At 52.1% G+C, this 16,152-nt stretch overlaps 1 protein-coding gene across 2 annotated transcripts; it reads left to right on the forward strand.

The window, feature by feature from the left end:
• Nucleotides 1–425: 425 nt before the first annotated feature.
• Nucleotides 426–15,796, forward strand: LOC122384510 (ubiquitin carboxyl-terminal hydrolase 10-like). 2 transcript variants are annotated; one of them, XM_043372021.1, is made up of 10 exons: nucleotides 426–611; nucleotides 5,104–5,247; nucleotides 5,633–5,810; nucleotides 7,103–8,563; nucleotides 8,848–9,049; nucleotides 10,134–10,377; nucleotides 10,907–11,014; nucleotides 13,263–13,427; nucleotides 13,890–14,130; nucleotides 14,469–15,796. In XM_043372021.1, the coding sequence occupies exons 1-10, from the start codon at nucleotides 594–596 to the stop codon at nucleotides 14,735–14,737; spliced, it is 3,030 nt and encodes a 1,009-aa protein (XP_043227956.1). In that variant the 5' UTR covers nucleotides 426–593; the 3' UTR covers nucleotides 14,738–15,796. The 2 variants fall into 2 exon arrangements, with proteins under 2 accessions (XP_043227956.1, XP_043227955.1); XM_043372020.1 differs by having other exon boundaries at nucleotides 436–611; nucleotides 5,633–6,143.
• Nucleotides 15,797–16,152: the final 356 nt, after the last annotated feature.

Raw genomic sequence — 16,152 nt, forward strand, 5'->3', positions numbered from 1 at the left:
GCCCTTATACGCTCTTTTTAATTTTGATTTTCTTTACTGGCACCAACTTCCTTCCCCAACATAAAGGAAGGATATTCCGTTCTTTTTTCTGGCCTCGCTCGACCCATCTTGGCCCACCGCCCAATGTTGTGAACCAGACAATATGAGAATACCTTGACCAATGTGACATGATAATATTCATATACAATAATATTGTAATATATTGAATTATATGTAATATATTGTAATATATTGTAATATATGTAATATTGAACATGGTCACAGGTTAAAATCTATTTATCGCAAGGCTCTAGATCTTATTAGGTATTTGATTCAATAAACCTACACATTTGACTACTTATGGTTGCTGGCTTGTGTAGTTTTTGGTACGCAACAGAGTCTGGCAGTAAATTAGTGCTAAGTGAAACGATAACCTTGAATGAATAACCACCCGCCTGAAATTTGCCTTTTCTTGTCGGCATTCGTGTTGCGACATGTGGATATAAGATATTTGACCTCTTCGGACGTTATGAAAGCTCACACAATATTGGTATAATATTGAGACGTGCCGCAAGTGATGTTTCTTGTGGAAATTTGTTGAAGGATTGCCTAAAATGGAATCTACGACGAATGTAAGTACTTCGCTTACTTTGGGTCTATGGTATGGGCTGGCGGTTGTAATACTTTGATATGATGACTTATGCTGATATTTTATAGATAAGTGTTTATGGAGAAACTTATTCTTGGAGAACCTTTTTATTCCATCGCCTCTGAAGGATATAATAGGTGTGGATGTTTCTCCCACGTGTGCTTTTTGCAGTGCGCCATATTTGTCTCGACTTCTTCTGGAAATTTTGGTTTTATGAAAATAACTTCATAAATACTTGACTTCTAAACACAGATGGAGTTAAGAAGAAACAAATCGCCCTATTTGTGCATTTTTGGGGAGATGATCACATCAACATTAGGCACAAATTTTAAATATGTAGTAAACTTGGTCATACCTCAGAAGCCAGGAGGGGGTGCCTAGGGCTGGCTTTAAGGAATAGCTCACTTTCCTGAAACTAGTTTTTTTGCAATGGATTTATGATTTTCAATGCTCAAAATGATCAGAAAAAATAAAACCTTTTTGTAAAGAAGCTTTTCTTTATTTTAATATAGGAAGAACTATCTTCTAAATAAAATAATGTTTGACGCGGAAGCTTACTTATACATTGACCAATCATATTGCGTAGTACAAACCCATTGGCTGCAAGCAGCATTCTGATTGGTTGACGATGACGTGGCTGCATTCCTCAGCAAGGCGTGCATTCCTCTGCAAGGCACTCTTCTGAATGAGAAATGGAATATCTTAGTCTACAGTGATCGTTGGGCTGTAAAAGCTTCTGATTTGTGCTAGTCTCAGCTCAAGCTACAAAATTGCTATTCCAGTTCAAAGCCCTATGTTGAAAGTTAACCCTATGTTAAACTATTTCCTTTAATTTGGTGTTGTAGGTATTATGTAATCCTGGATTGTTGATAAAATTAGATCATTGCATTGCCTTTTTAATTTGATTACCAGTTAATGCATTTTTTACTCTTCTAATCAAAGATCAGATGCATTCCAATGAAAAGTGCTTATTCATAATTGACGAGAAATGAGATGCAACTATTCTGGAATAATGTCTTTTTGAAATAAAACTAACCAACAGTTGACATTATTTCATTGTAGCCATGAAGCATCAGTAAATTGTCTTTTTTTGGTAGCAGTGGACAGAGGAATTAGGTATTACGTAAGATGTAAATCAATTTACATTGTATTTTAGTCAAGTCACCTCTAGATAATATCAAATTAATATGCTAAATAATTTGATGGGCTCTGATTATTTCTAAATTACTAAGCAAATATAATTGTATCCACAAAATTTAACTTATTATATTTCATTTGTGACACTTATTCAACAGGTAGTTTCAAATGCAGTTAACATTATATCTTTAATATGTATGGTCTTTTTTCTCAGTAGTATGTATGTTTGTATGTATTCACGTCATAGGGCACATCCACATAATTATGGCTATTCTGCACCCTGGAGTTGTTAAGATAAAACAGATGATCAGTTGGGTCAGCATACACATACACACACATGCACACATCTAACCAACCCCGCCCCGCTGCCTCATCATCAAGTGCTGCTTTATCTCACTAACAAGGCGGCTTCCAGTCAGGTTTCGTGTCTCGCTTGGCAAGGTGTTAAATGCGGTGTTTAATAGTGTGTCTAAAACGACGCTTGCCAGACTCCGATCGAATCGCCGGCGTGACTAGATGGTCCGCGTTCCGTGTGGTACGGCGGTGAACATCACCACGAGTGACCAGATCGCCGGCGATCGACTCAGGCTCTGATATCACTAACATGCGCTTCAGTAAGCTAAGACCTCGGTACAGGTAAAGGTGCTCCGCAGTGAGCCAATCATATCGGTCCAAAATGTCGCTAACGTGGTCAAACTTCCTACGATCGGATAAAACACGGACGGCAAAGCTCAGCACCTTCTGAACGCGACTCATCTGAGTCTCATTGCACACGCCGTACACAACCAAACAGTACCTACAAAATGCGCGATATAACTAGTCCTTGGATAAGCGTGAACAGGGTTGTCTGTGGTAGAGCGTGCCTGCTGTGGCTCAATCATGCAACATACTGGTGCATTTCTGCACAACACTGTCTGCATGAGACGCAAAGGTCATCTGCTGGTCGAACGTGACACCCAGGTTTAGGACGGTGTGGACGACCTCGGCACCCATAAATTGATGTGGACTAGGGTTAGACCTTGAATGTATTGACGTGATCCAAGAATGCTGAACTGTGTCTTTTGTGCGTTGCTTTTGATCCAGTTCTTGCCAAACCATCGAGAAAGGAGAGCCAGGTTATATTCCATATGCTGTACCAGGGTGTCGATGTTGCTGATCCCACCAGAGACCGCCACCTGGGTGCCGTCTGCGTATTGCACGACGTGTGCGCCGTCCGTGTACAGAGGTAGGTCGTTGGCATAAATGGAGAATAAGAGCGGCCCGAGTGCCGAGCCTTGATATGTGCCGATCGGGTTCGGTAGCGCGTCTGAGGTCACAGATCGCCCTGACGCACATATGGAGCTGCACCCGCTAATAGTGACCGTCAAGATAACTACCAAACCAGCAGGTGTCTACGCCATAGAGCTGAAGTTTGCGCAACAGTGGGCCGTGGGGAATTACATCAAAACATTTTGAGCAGTCGAGGAGGCATAAAAGCGTGACTTGTCTACGGTCCATAGCAGAAAAAAAACATTATCAGTGGTCGATAAAAGTGCTGTGTCTGTCAAATGGTTATGTCTAAAGACTAAAACCATGCTGAGAGGGCGAGAAAATATTGTGAGCTGCGAAGTAGTGAAAAAGCTGTTCGTAGACTATGCACTCAATTTTCGCTACGGTAGGTAAAATGGAAATGGGTCGATAGAAAAGGGTCGTGACCTCGGTGGATTTTGGTGATTTCTGAATTGAGTGAACAAGTGCCACCTTCCATGAGGCTGGGACATGATGCGAACTATCAACTAAGACTACTATTTGCGATGTGAGTGATAACCTGACAGATTGATGGCAAACATAGTTTTATAAAACGAATACATAAACCATCAGCACCACACGCGGCTGAGTTACGCATCCGCGATAGCCCCCGGCACAGGTGGTCAGGCGAGTATCTCTTGTAGTAGTCGTAGTATAGTAGGCAGGACTGCGGAGTCGATGGATTTACGGCGACTCCGACTCCGGCTTTCAAAAACCAACTCCGACTCCGACTCCGGGCAGAAATGTCGACTCCGATCGACTCCAACTCCCGACTCCGACTCCGCACACCTGGCAGGGCTGCGGAGTCGACAGATTTTCGGTGACTCCGACTCCGACTCCGGCTGGGGTTTCCAATATCGACTCCGACTCCGACTCCGGTCACAACTGTCGACTCCGACCGACTCCGACTCTGACTCCGACTCCGACTCCGCGGCCCTGATAGAAGGTATCTCTAGTCATTACAGTCTAGGTAAATTGACCAAACTGAAAGAAATACCCATTCCACATCAGTCAAATGTCTGTTTATGTTACCATACTAACCTCATCTGGTATTTCTGCCGTGTAGAGTTTACCTTGTGGCCTTTCAGCTTGAATGAAAGAGAGTTGGCAAGTGATTGCCAAATGAGATGATATCACTTAACCTGCACCCTGCTGAGGAATGTGTTTAAATATCCCCAGTTTTTTTTCACGAATATCTCTCAGGGCTAAACCGTTGACCCGAGGTCAAATCTGAAGACACACCCCGGAAAGAGTTAAAAGGACTATCGAACGCGCTTTTCCGCGGCGATGTAGCTCTATTGATTCCCGAGTTATATGCCAGTGTTTCGAAAAATGTTGAAATAAGCAACATTTTACCTGTTATGTCCTCTGGTGATCTGGCCTTTGACCTCACCTAGAAAATGACTGAAGTACTCTTGTCCTTATTTTGGACGTGCTATCGAATGTCGCTTACTGCGTGTTGCTACGTGGCCCGGGAGCAGAGTTAGAGGGGGAGGGGATGTTCAAACACCGGCCTCCCCCTCCAGCAGAGCGTGGAAATCCAGGACCCCCAGCGGGGCGCGGGAGCGAGAGCATATGGCCAATAGAGGAGCTACATGGCTGCCTGGATCAGAGTGTTCACATTAACAGCTTATAGTAATTTTATTGGAAATCTTGATAAGAAAATGAATATAAATTTTGCTTATTAACTAGCTCACTAGTTTCTAGGTACGTACCTATATCATACAGCTCATCACATCCATCATTATTTGCTTCATCATTTTTTTTTTTTTACAAAATTTTATCAGAAGTCATGCTTAGCAAGTAAAGTAATCTTGATGCTTAGCCACAATCATGCTTATGGCATGAAACGCTCAGCAAGTGATTGAATGGCTCAGCCATCCTGAAGGCAGGAGGGATGCGCTTTTCCGCGGCGCTGTAGCTCAATCTGTAGCTTTACAGAACAGGTACCCTTGCTCATTGTAGCAGCTACCTATCTGATAGGGAAGTGTTTCTGGAAAAGGTGTGTGTGGTCGGATGCTGACAGTAGTTTTCCCGTGGCTGTTGAACAGGTTTCTGTGTCCGACCAGGCGGGCCAGGAGCAGCTGACCTTCCTGGACCTGCGCGGCGCCTCAGACGCGGACCTGGCCCTGCTGCAACGCATTCTGACCCACAGCTGCAAGGTGCAGCTGCCCGTCTGCGAGAAGCCAGAACAGGTACGGGCGGGTACCTCTCGCGCCGCAGCGGTACACCCTGAGGGTAGATCCAGGGGAACGGGGGCGGGGGGGGGGGGGGTTAACTATGTAGGTAGTTGATAGACACAAGAAATTGTTCATGGTTTTTGTTTTATCATTATGTCTTCTAGGAAGCTTTATTTCCTTGTCTGGTCAGATGGTTTGATTTATGCAAATACTTTTAAACAATAGATGCTTATGGGAAAGCAGAGACAGTCCCTTGATTCACGGTTCATGTTTCCTGTTTCTGACTTCTCGCCCTTCTGGCCGTTTCTCGCTGACGTCCGTCGTGCACTTTCCCTCACCCCTCTGACCCCCGTGCTCCCTTTCTCGCCCCGCTGACCGCTCTCCCTTGCTCTTCCGACAGCCGGTGCCTGAGACGTGCCGCTTGCCGCCGGACGGGACCGAATATGACGCCGACGAGGCCGTCCCGCGCGCCGCCGAGTCGCCGCCGCCGCCGCAGCCGCCTCCACCACCTCAGCAACCGCAGCCGCAGCAGCAGCAGCAGCAGCGGCAGCGCACCCCCATCGTGCCACCTACCAACCGTACGTGCCTGCCGAGTGGCGGACAGTGGTCGGACGAGGCGGGGAATATACCCCCGCTGGACTCACGGCAGGACAGTGAAACTCACTCAGGGACTGAGACGGAGACGTCTCGGGCGGTGTCTTGTCTGGCTGAGACGCTTCAGCGGGCAGAGACGGGAGCTTCCTTTCAGGTACAAACAGGCACGCCGCTGCTGCCCGGAACGGGGACACCTTTGCAGGTTGTCACCGAGGCTCCTCAGCAGTCGGAGACTGTGACTCCGGCGGAGATGGAGTCGGAGTCAGAGCCGGAGCCACCGCACGGATGTCCTCCAGGGCCGGACGAGCCGGCTGGCGGTAAGACTGGCCGCGCCTGACGTGGTCCTGTGTGCGGTGGTTTGACGAGTTGTCTAACAGCCCCTGACGCCCTCAACTGACGCCGAGCTAGGCTGGGCGAGTGGTGTGTGCTGTGAAGCGGCAGGTCCCTGCCCGTCCACTTGACAGGGACGCGAACTGCCCTCAGTTTGGAGATCCAGGGGAAACGGACGGGATTAACTAGCTAGTTGGCAACAAAAATTAGTCAGTGAATCGTCTCCAGTGTGCCGCAGACTCCTATTTTACTTTACGAAGTAAAGTAAAATAGGAATCGCCGCGGTTGTCCAGAGCAACTGGCGATTGTCCATGAGTGAGCCCGTGTTGTATGTACAATTTTTTGCATAAACGGTTTACAAGAACATAACATGTAGTGATTTCCCTTAGTATCTAGCTTGCACTTGGTCCTTTGCGCTTTTACTAGTCATTTACAAAAAGTGAAGACCAAAACCTATAGCAGCTGGTATTTTCAACAATGTTTTTGCCGTTCAAGGTGTGCTACTACTCATTTTTGTGATCTTTAGACTAATGATGATGCATACACTTGTGACATGTAGTGCAGATTTGAGTGTTTATCGTCAGACAGTCCTTTTTTTCTGCTAACCATAACTACAAAAGCTCCATTTCTTGTATTGCTGATGGAACTGTACCGAGAGATCGTTTGTTGTCATTGTTTGCCTCAGACACAAGTATTTAGGGCGAAAATGACCTTAGTAGTCGGCACGTCCTAAAGCCCCATTAAACAAACAATGCACAAGTGACTAGGCTGAGCTGAAATGCTGTATTTCACGTCTTGATCAACCAGTAAACTATGAGTGAGCTGACAACCATCCGACTCGTTTGTTCTTACCATATGTTCATCTATAAAATAACTTTTCCCGTGAAGCTACACACTGTCTCTTGGCTGCCGTTCTGACCTTCCCCTTCCCGCCCGCTGTCCGCAGAGCCCGGTCTGGCCGGAGAGATGCCCTCCACCTCTCCGTCGGCGATGCCCACCATGTCTGCGCCGCACCAGATGATGGCACACATGATGCACGGAGGCGCGCCTATGTTCCACCCTCAGGCGGCGCCCGGGTACTACCCCGGCATGTTCATGCCGCCGGGCGGTAACATGATGTACCAGATGTCGCCAGCGGGGTATCCGATGGCTCCGGCCGGGTACGGCGCTCCCGAGCCGCCGGCCGCCGCCGAGCAGGGCGACCGACGCCGCTCGGCTGGAGGCAAGAAGGGCGGCGACAAGCAGCTGTCGGCGCTGGCGGCGCCGTTCCCCGGGCCCGGGTTTGCGATGACGCCCCGCGCCGCCACGGGGCAGCCGCTGATGATCCAGCCGTTCCCCGGACACCCGTACGGCGCGCAGTACGCACAGTACCCGTATCCGCTGCCGTACGGCTACGGCGGCTACGCGACCTACCCGAGTGGCGAGATGGTGCTGCTGCCGCCGCCGCCGCCGCACCACATGCAGCAGCACCCGATGGAGATGCCGGTGCAGCCGCCGCCCGGGGCCGCTGAGGAGAGTCGCACCCCGCTCTGCGAGCCGTACGGTCGTGCGGAGGAGGAGGACGTCCCTCCGGTGGCTGAGGACGCGCCCGCTCCTGAAGCTGACGCGGACCCCGCTCCGGCCGCCGAGCTCGAGCCGCCACCGGTCTCCGACAGCCCATCGGCCACCGCCGTCTCCATCGCTCCTTCCGCCACTGCTGGTAGGGTGGAGACAGCCGCCGCCGTAGTGCCGGAGCCCGCCCCAACGGGCCCGGTCCGGCTCAGCTTCGGTTTCAACCTGGATCATAAACTGCTTATAGGAGAGAACAGTGCAGTGCAGCTGGAGACCTCTGGCGTCACGCCCGAGCCGACCGAGGAGCGCGCAGGTGACGGCCGCTCCTCCTCAGCTGAGCCCACCGAGACGGCGCCTCCCACTTCATACGTGGCCACGGTGACTGTCAGTCAGCGGCGCGTGATCCCGCCGCCGGAGCCGGTCGACTTCGGTCCGGACTCGGGCCGCGACTCCCCGGACCCGCTGCCGGAGCCGGACCGGCTGATGGGCAGTCCGGAGTCTGAGATGATGATCAGCCCGGAGCCGGCGGCCGGAACGGACTCTGAGACGGCTGAGACTCCGGAGCCGTACCCAACGAACGGCGCCAGCTCGCCGGAGCCGCTGCCGGAGCCGGAGCTGGATGGGATCGAGGAGCTGGAGGCAGCCGCCCAGGCTCCCGCTCCTGTCCCCGCTCCGGCCCCGGCCCCCGCCCCGGCCCCGGTCCCAGCGCCGGCCCAGCCTGCGGCCCGCTCCTGGGCGAGCCTGTTCTCAAAGAAGACTGAGGGCGCCGCGCCGGCCCCGGTGGCGCCCGCCACGCCCAAGCCGGCGCCTGCGCCGCCTGTGCCGGAGACAGACAAGGAGATCTTGGCACTCGGAGGTGGGTGGATGGCGATTGGTGGGGCGATTTAGTTGTGTGGCTCTGATATTCTTGGGAACTGGGGTAAATGGGCTCTTCCTCTAGTCGTCTGTCGTCTAGTGGTATCTTACGGACTTCTGGTTTCTTTTTGCCTTCTGATAGCGATGTTATAGCTCAGTGCTGCTGTTATGCATCATGTCATTCAGTTGTTCCCGTCAAATTCCAGCATGCTTTTACAATTTTCTTGAATATGTAGCAGTTCAAAATGGATCAGTTTGTTGCCAACGCACCCGTGTCTTCCGCAGAGGCCCTGGCTCGTTTCGAGCTGTGCCACAAGACGGTGTACCTGCAGCCGCGCGGCCTGACCAACAAGTCCAACTGGTGCTACATCAACGCGGTGCTGCAGGCGCTGGTCAGCTGTACGCCCTTCTACCACCTGATGAAGTCGCTGCCGCATAACGTGGGCGTGCTGCCCGACCGTAGCCGCACGCCCATCATCGACGCCATGTGAGTACCGACGGCGTGCGCCAGTGGTGTGCCGGCTGTCAGAGGGTTGTCATTGATCGGGGGCTGATGGGATACATTCTCCTCCTTGGCGGCCACCCGGCGGCCGGCCCGGCCTTCCTTAGCGGATGCCTCAGCTGCAGCTGCGCTTCGGGTAATATATGTAGCGCGTTTATGTTATACATTTCGTATACTACGCATCAGACGCGTCATTCGCGTCTATCCCGGACCCCGGTAATCTTTGCTACTTTAACTTTTGCTTTATCACTCATTCGTTTGGCGTCAAAGACTTTTAGTGTATGACCTCTATCCATTCGCCTCACGCGATTTTGTAGTCCCTTGAGGTCAGGTTTTTGTCTCTTGTGCAACCATTTCAAAGACTCCCGATGATGTTTACCCCGATGCCGGTCCAGTAAAGTTGGTCTTTAAAGTGTTGATGAGTGGATGAATAGCTAAGAGTACGAGAGTAATTGCGCTCGTCTTTGCATTGTCGGTAACTTCACTAAGTGTTCAGGGTAACGGTAACGTTGAAAATTACGCGGATGATTCAGTAGCTTCAGAGAACTCTGTATAAGCTTAGGGTTTCTCTTAGGTGTGGTGAGTGCCGAGATGCATTCATCAATGTCTTGGAGCGGTTATGTAGCCTCCACTCCAACTGTATCATTGTTTCCCATCGCTGCGCTGCCGTCCAAACATGTTACATCACTGTGCTGCATGTTGAAACGATCCATCGCTTTGTAGCTGCTTCTTGAAACTAATTTCCTAGTTCGGCTACTGTCATTACGCTCACCCATTCATATATATTTCAACAGACACCACTCTCATTGATACCACTCAGACTGAAGTGCTGGCGTCAGTCGTCTCTATAGAGTGCAGCTCCTATATACTATCTGATTTCCCTCCCTTTCGACCTGTATGGTATAAGTTCACACTTCAACAAACTACTCTCCTCTCTCCGCCTGGCAAAGTTTATCCAGTTAACATCTGACTTTGTTCTCCTTACAATGGGCCTCAGTGCACCGTGCCACTTCTTCTCCTTCGTGCCAAATGGATTTTGTAAACTAACCCCCTCCCTTCCTCCTCATAGGGTGGAGTTCATCCGGGAGTTCTCTCCGCTGCCGGAGCTGCCTCGTATCTCCCGGCGCGAGCGGGAGCGCGGTCAGCTGCGCGACATTCAGCACGGCGCTCCGTTCGAGCCCGGCTATGTGTACGCCATGCTGTCCCGGGTCAGCTCGGACGCGTTCCGCGTGGCCGGGCGACAGGAGGACGCGGAGGAGTTCCTCACGTGCCTGCTGAGCGGACTGCAGGACGAGATGACCGATGTGCTCAAGGTGAGGGATGAGGGGGAGGAATGAGGTCTTGGGGCGATGGCTGAAGACTGGGGGTAATGAACTAATGGGTGAGCACTGATTGGATGACGGAGGGTTTAGAAAATGATCGATATTCGAACATGCAACTGTGATTTGCCGAAATCACAATCAGCTGCACCTGGGTTACCGACATGGTGGAAGACTGGGGAGTGGGATTTGGGATTAACGATGGATGACTGATGAGTAAATATGAGAGGGCTGGGGATCGTGTTAGGACGCGATCCTGGATTTTATCTTTCAGTAGGTATTACTCGGGTCTCCTTAGTGTACGATGATCAGGGAAACCGGCGTCATTATAGCCCAGAAACCATCACTATTCACTATCGTCCGTCCTAGTCTGGACTCTGTGTCCCCGTATTTGCTAGCGCGGCAGCTTCTGACGGACTGTCTCTCATCTGCCACCACCGTCGTCCGCCCTCTTGGCTCTGTGTCTCCCGGTATATCCTGTCATCGCGGCGGCCTCTGACGATCTTTATATTTCCGTCTTCAGCTGTACCAGAAGAGTAAGGAGGAGGACGCTCCACCGCTGAACGGGGCTGCCAACGGTGACGCCCGTCACTCGGACGACGACGACGACGGTGACAGCGACGACTGGCAGGTACGGACCCTGGGGGAAACTGGATGGAAGGGTGGCCGGCGAGTGAGTGAGGTGCCGGGAGGAAAGTAGGTCGTGGGGTTGACATACAGCCTACAGGACGCGTGTCGCTCTTACTGGGGGGGGGGGGGGGGGGCAAGGGCTTCATTTGCTTCGAAGTTCGAGATCCCATGACACTGTACTTGAATAATTATGCGCGTCGCGGACTGCGGTGATGTGTACTCTGTAGTGTCATAGATCTATGGATTCATGTGCAGTGGTGTTTGCAGGTGTATTGTTTTCGCATGGGTTATGCATGTGTTGGCTGAATCGGTTGACGTGCTGTTCGCTTATATCATGAATATTGCAGCTGACTTGTGATTCATGCCCGTCCACTAGGGTTGTTCAAAAAAACCGAATTTCGGAAAAGTATATGGGCTCATGGCTCATGTGGTGCGGTATTCTTTTCTGAGTCCAATGATACCCTTTTTTCCGAAAAGTATTACTGCTAGGCGCTGCTCAAACGGCTTAAAGAGGACCATGTTACGCCCGCCGACCGGCCGGTGTCAATAAGGGCGAGAATTCGACGCCGCACGGCGGCGGCAGCGCCTTATCGGCACCGCGCGCCACGACATCTGCCGGGCGGCCGGCTGGGCGGTGGGAAGTTATAAGTGCGTGGTCTTATTGCACACGATCGGGGTGAGCTATCCCATGTTTTCGGGGCGGAAAGTTTCAGTGCAGCATCGGTGCGTCTGCTACGGTGGTCTGTGTCGATGGTATAGAAAATAACTCAAGCAGAACTCAGAAAAGAATGAATGATTCCGGGTAGTTGCCTCGAAATAACCCGTTTCAAGAATACAGCTGCCCTCTTAACGTACTGTATCACTTGTTGATTCTTCAAAAAGCAAGCTCTGAGCAATAACAGACCTCTTTGCATTGCTGTTGACCATTTAAGTTGCTTTTGGACGGTGGCTCGCAGCCCCAATATGCTGCCGCGTAACTCTATTCCAACGACGAAACGGCAACTTAGCGAGAATCGAAAATTTAACGAAGTAGGTACAACAGGAGCTGGCAAGGCTCCTGCATTGGTCTATCCGTCATGAGTGACACACCGGGGTAATGTGTCACGTCAGGGCAGAGCTGTGTTCTATGCCGGGTCTGGATTCGGGTCTTGATCGGCATCGGTGGGCACGGCCGCCCTGGCCGGACTGCCGGCGTCGCTTATGCTCGAAGGATTGGATAAACGGCGCTTGATTTATATGAGTAGGTACTCCGGCTAATGTCTCTACTCATGTCTCACTTCGTCACACTGTCAGGGTGGCCACTCTGTCATCCCCAAACATGTTATGTTTTCTTTCGACCCGCTAATCTAAGTTACACCTGGCGTCGATTCTGTTGCCCCAGCATCTGACATCAACGTATCTGAATAATGACATTGGTGACGCATATGCTCGTCAAAGCCACCCCCAAACTTGGGCCGATGACTGTCGGGTCTCCTCCATATTCTGTCCTTGTGCATACTGCATTGCCAGCCCCTGCTGTACGTATATCGTGAATTTTCGATTCTCGCGAAGTTGCCGTTTCGCCGTTGGAATAAAGTTGCGCGGCAGCATATTGGGGGTGCGAGCCACCGTCAAAAACTAACGTAAATTGTCAACAGCAATGCAAAGAGGTGTGTAATTGCTCAGAGTTTGCTTTTTGAAGAATTAACAAGTGATACGGTACGTTAAGAAGGCAGCGTATTCTTGAAACGGATTATTTCGAGGCAACTACCCGGAATCATTCATTCTTTTCTGAGCTCTGCTTGAGTTATTTTCTATACCATCGACACAGACCACCGTGGCAGACGCACCGATGCTGCACTGAAACTTTCCGCCCCGAAAACATGGGATAGCTCACCCCGATCGTGTGCAATAAGACCACGCACTTATAACTTCCCACCGCCCGGCCGGCCGCCCGGCAGATGTCGTGGCGCGCGGTGCCGATAAGGCGCTGCCGCCGCCGTGCGGCGTCGAACTCTCGCCCTTATTGACACCGGCCGGTCGGCGGGCGTAACATGGTCCTCTTTAAGCCGTTTGAGGAGCCCCTAACAGTTAATACTTTTCAGTAAAAAGGGCATCATTGGTCTCAGAAAAGAATATCGCACCACATGAGCCATGAGCCCATATACTTTTCCAAAATTCGGTTTTTTTGAACAACCCTACCGTCCACCCCTTGCCGTCAACTTTGGTGTCCATGACCACTAACCCGCCCCGCCCCCGCTCTCCAACAGACGATCATCGGCAAGAACCGCGGTCAGGTGACGCGCTCTGCCGAGCTGCAGACCACGCCCATCAGTCGGGTGTTTTCGGGCCAGCTGCGCAGTGCCCTGCACCGCCAGGGCTCCAAGGCCACCGCCACCGTCCAGTCCTTCTTCAGTCTCCAGCTCGACATACAGGTAAGGTTGGGATACGAGACGACATGGTGTCGTGGCTTAAGGACGAGTTGTTGGCAAAGGTTATTTGTTTAAATTACAGTTGAGCGCTTGCCTCACCGTAGACCGCGACGCGGTACAGATAATTTATTCTTGAGGTGTTAATAATTCGTCATGGTAGTTGTAGTTCAAAGCTCTTTGATTTTTTCATTCATTTATTCATTTATTCATTCCTGGTATTCCCGATGCCATTTTTAACCTTCTCCGCGTTTGATATTTTCTTAGTGAATGTGTGCCTCTTGCGTTCTCTCCAGTCTCCAGTTCCACACGACGTGCCGTTTTTCGCGTGGAATTCCTCAGCGTGGAAATTCCACGCGGAAAACGGTACGACCAAACTCGGGCTGAGTCACGTGCAACGTATCCCACAATTCGCCATCTACATTCCACGTCTCTGACAGCCCCCCCCCCCCCCTCTCCCCCGCTCAGTCTCCCCAGGTGTCGAGCGTGGAGCAGGCGCTCGAGGCGTTGGTCGAGCGGGACCCGGTGGTGGGCCTGACCTGTCCGCAGACCGGCCAGCCGGTGGACGCCTACCAGCAGGCGGCGCTCGAGCTCACTCCGCCCACACTGATCCTCCACCTGAAACGGTTCCTCTACGACCCCGAGACGGACGGGGTGCAGAAACTGCTCAAACGCGTCACCTTCCCCGTCGACCTGGAGCTCAAGAAAGGTGAGGGCAAAGTGTTGTGAGCTAACGAGAACTATTGTGGGGCAAAAGTCGGGGACATCACTCGGTCGCTGCTGTTGAATGTGATGCATGATATGAATGATATATACATATACACATACATATGTAGCAAGATTACTTTACTACTCCCCTGTAGCTCCTTGGCTGAACTGTATACCTTTTGTATCAAAAAGAACAAACGTGACTTCGTATTCGCCCCGTCGATTGATGTAGATTGTACTTCGATAGTTCACTAGTGCGCCGCTTCTATCGCGAGTCACATCGTGACTGATCGTTCGCCCTGTCTGTTCTGACCTCCATCACATCCCCTTGTACTACAGAGCTGCTGTCGAACGTGCGCACCAAGATGGCGCCCGGCCTGAAGCGCTACCGCCTGTTCGCCGTGGTCTACCACAGCGGCAAGGAGTCGACGAAGGGCCACTACATCACAGATGCCTACCACCCGGCCTACCAGCAGTGGGTGCGCTACGACGACAGCAGCATCTCGGCCGTGGCCGAGTCGGCCGTGCTGCGCCCCGAGCCGCCGCTGGTCCCCTACATCCTCTTCTACCGGCGCGTGGACACTGTGGGAGCCCATAACGGCAAGTAGGCCGCCCACCCGCCGCGGGGGGCCGGACCCCGCCGAGCGAGCGAGCTTTCATCGGGGACCGCGGCCGAACACGCCTGTGATCAGCGCCTGCCGCCCGCCAGCGCCGGCCCAACAGGTGCGCTCTCCGTGTGGTATGCGGTGTGCGCGGCGGGACGGTGAAGTGTGAGACCCCGCGGCGTCGCGTCCCGTGCCCGATTGTGAATACTGTGCTGTGAGAGGGCCGACGGGTGCCGCGGCGGGCCCCTCGCCGCCCGCGTCAGACGCTGTGCTCGGTGGCTGCACACGCGGGACCGTGTTATCGGTGAGCAAGAGTGAGAGAGTGAGAAAGTGTTTTAGCGGGCGGGTGCGGGAGCGTTTCTCAGGCAGCCAGCGAGCGGCCCGCGCGCGCCGTCGCCAGCGCGAGACTTTGTGGTGAGTGGTCGGACAGCGCGCTTCGTGAGGCCTTACTTCGCTGGATCGTCAGTAATATGCTGCAGTGCGTGTCCGTGTGTGTGTGTGTATAATCTATTGGCAGTGGCGGTGTGGGAATCGTGGCTGCAGCTGATTGACCGTTCGGCCGGCCCGGCGCGACGATTGTGTGCTGATTTGCTGTTGTACGGGCGGCCGGGCCGGGCGCACCGACTGCGCCATAACGATTGTCATGTGAAGCCGAGAGGCGAACTCCCGGAAACAGCTGAGTCCACGCTGTGGCGCGCGTTTATGCCGTCCGTAGCGGTTTGTGATCAAATTATTATGTTCGTGCGCGCGCTCGCGGCGTGGACTCAGATGTTTCTGGTGGATCCGCGGAGTTTTTGTGGCTGGGATTTCGGTCGCTCACCGCCTGTTTTACTCTGTAACGTTGTGTGCGCCGCCCGCCGAACAGTGTTTTTAAAGACGCCCCGTCACAAACTGTGTGACGTCAGTGACGTGAGTTGTGACGGAGGGCCCGTGTCGCGGGTCGCAGGTACTGGGCCGGGTGGCAGGGCCGCGAGACCGGTCGACTTCTTCGTGCGAGTTTCTTGCGTGGTCTGGTTGAAATGGTTGGGTTGTGTTGTTTTTTAATAAAGCAGGCGGCCCATATGTCCGGGAAGGTGGTTGCTGAGTTGAGGAGATCAGTGCCCAGTGGCAGCAGCAGTGTCAAGCTTGTCCTTTGGATTGTACCCTCAAAGGTTGTTCCTTGTTTCTTCATTAGACAAACACTATTCTTTCGAATGGTATTCTTCTATTGAAAAAAAAACAAACAAACTGAAGGTGGTTCCTTTTCGGCATATATCCGAGTGGGTGGCTTCCAGATTCAGCACTGCATTCTCGTGGAGGGAAGCTGATCCACAGTGGGATTAACGCATGGTTATCAAGATAGCTTATTTGAACATAAAGGCGTTCAAGAGTTGGAAGGGAGGCGCACCATCTTTGTGAGAGCAAGGAGCTGTATATGG

The sequence above is a fragment of the Amphibalanus amphitrite genome, unplaced genomic scaffold, assembly GCF_019059575.1.
Source record: "Amphibalanus amphitrite isolate SeventyFive unplaced genomic scaffold, NRLGWU_Aamphi_draft 000192F_arrow, whole genome shotgun sequence".
In the NCBI taxonomy this organism is placed as follows: Eukaryota; Metazoa; Arthropoda; class Thecostraca; order Balanomorpha; family Balanidae; genus Amphibalanus; species Amphibalanus amphitrite.

Bases quoted from the DNA above. Each gene is read 5' to 3' on its own strand.
- LOC122384510 (XM_043372020.1), top strand. The intron at 10,378-10,906 runs GTGAGGGATGAG...TTCCGTCTTCAG, and splicing joins AGATGACCGATGTGCTCAAG to CTGTACCAGAAGAGTAAGGA. The intron at 14,131-14,468 runs GTGAGGGCAAAG...CTTGTACTACAG, and splicing joins CGACCTGGAGCTCAAGAAAG to AGCTGCTGTCGAACGTGCGC.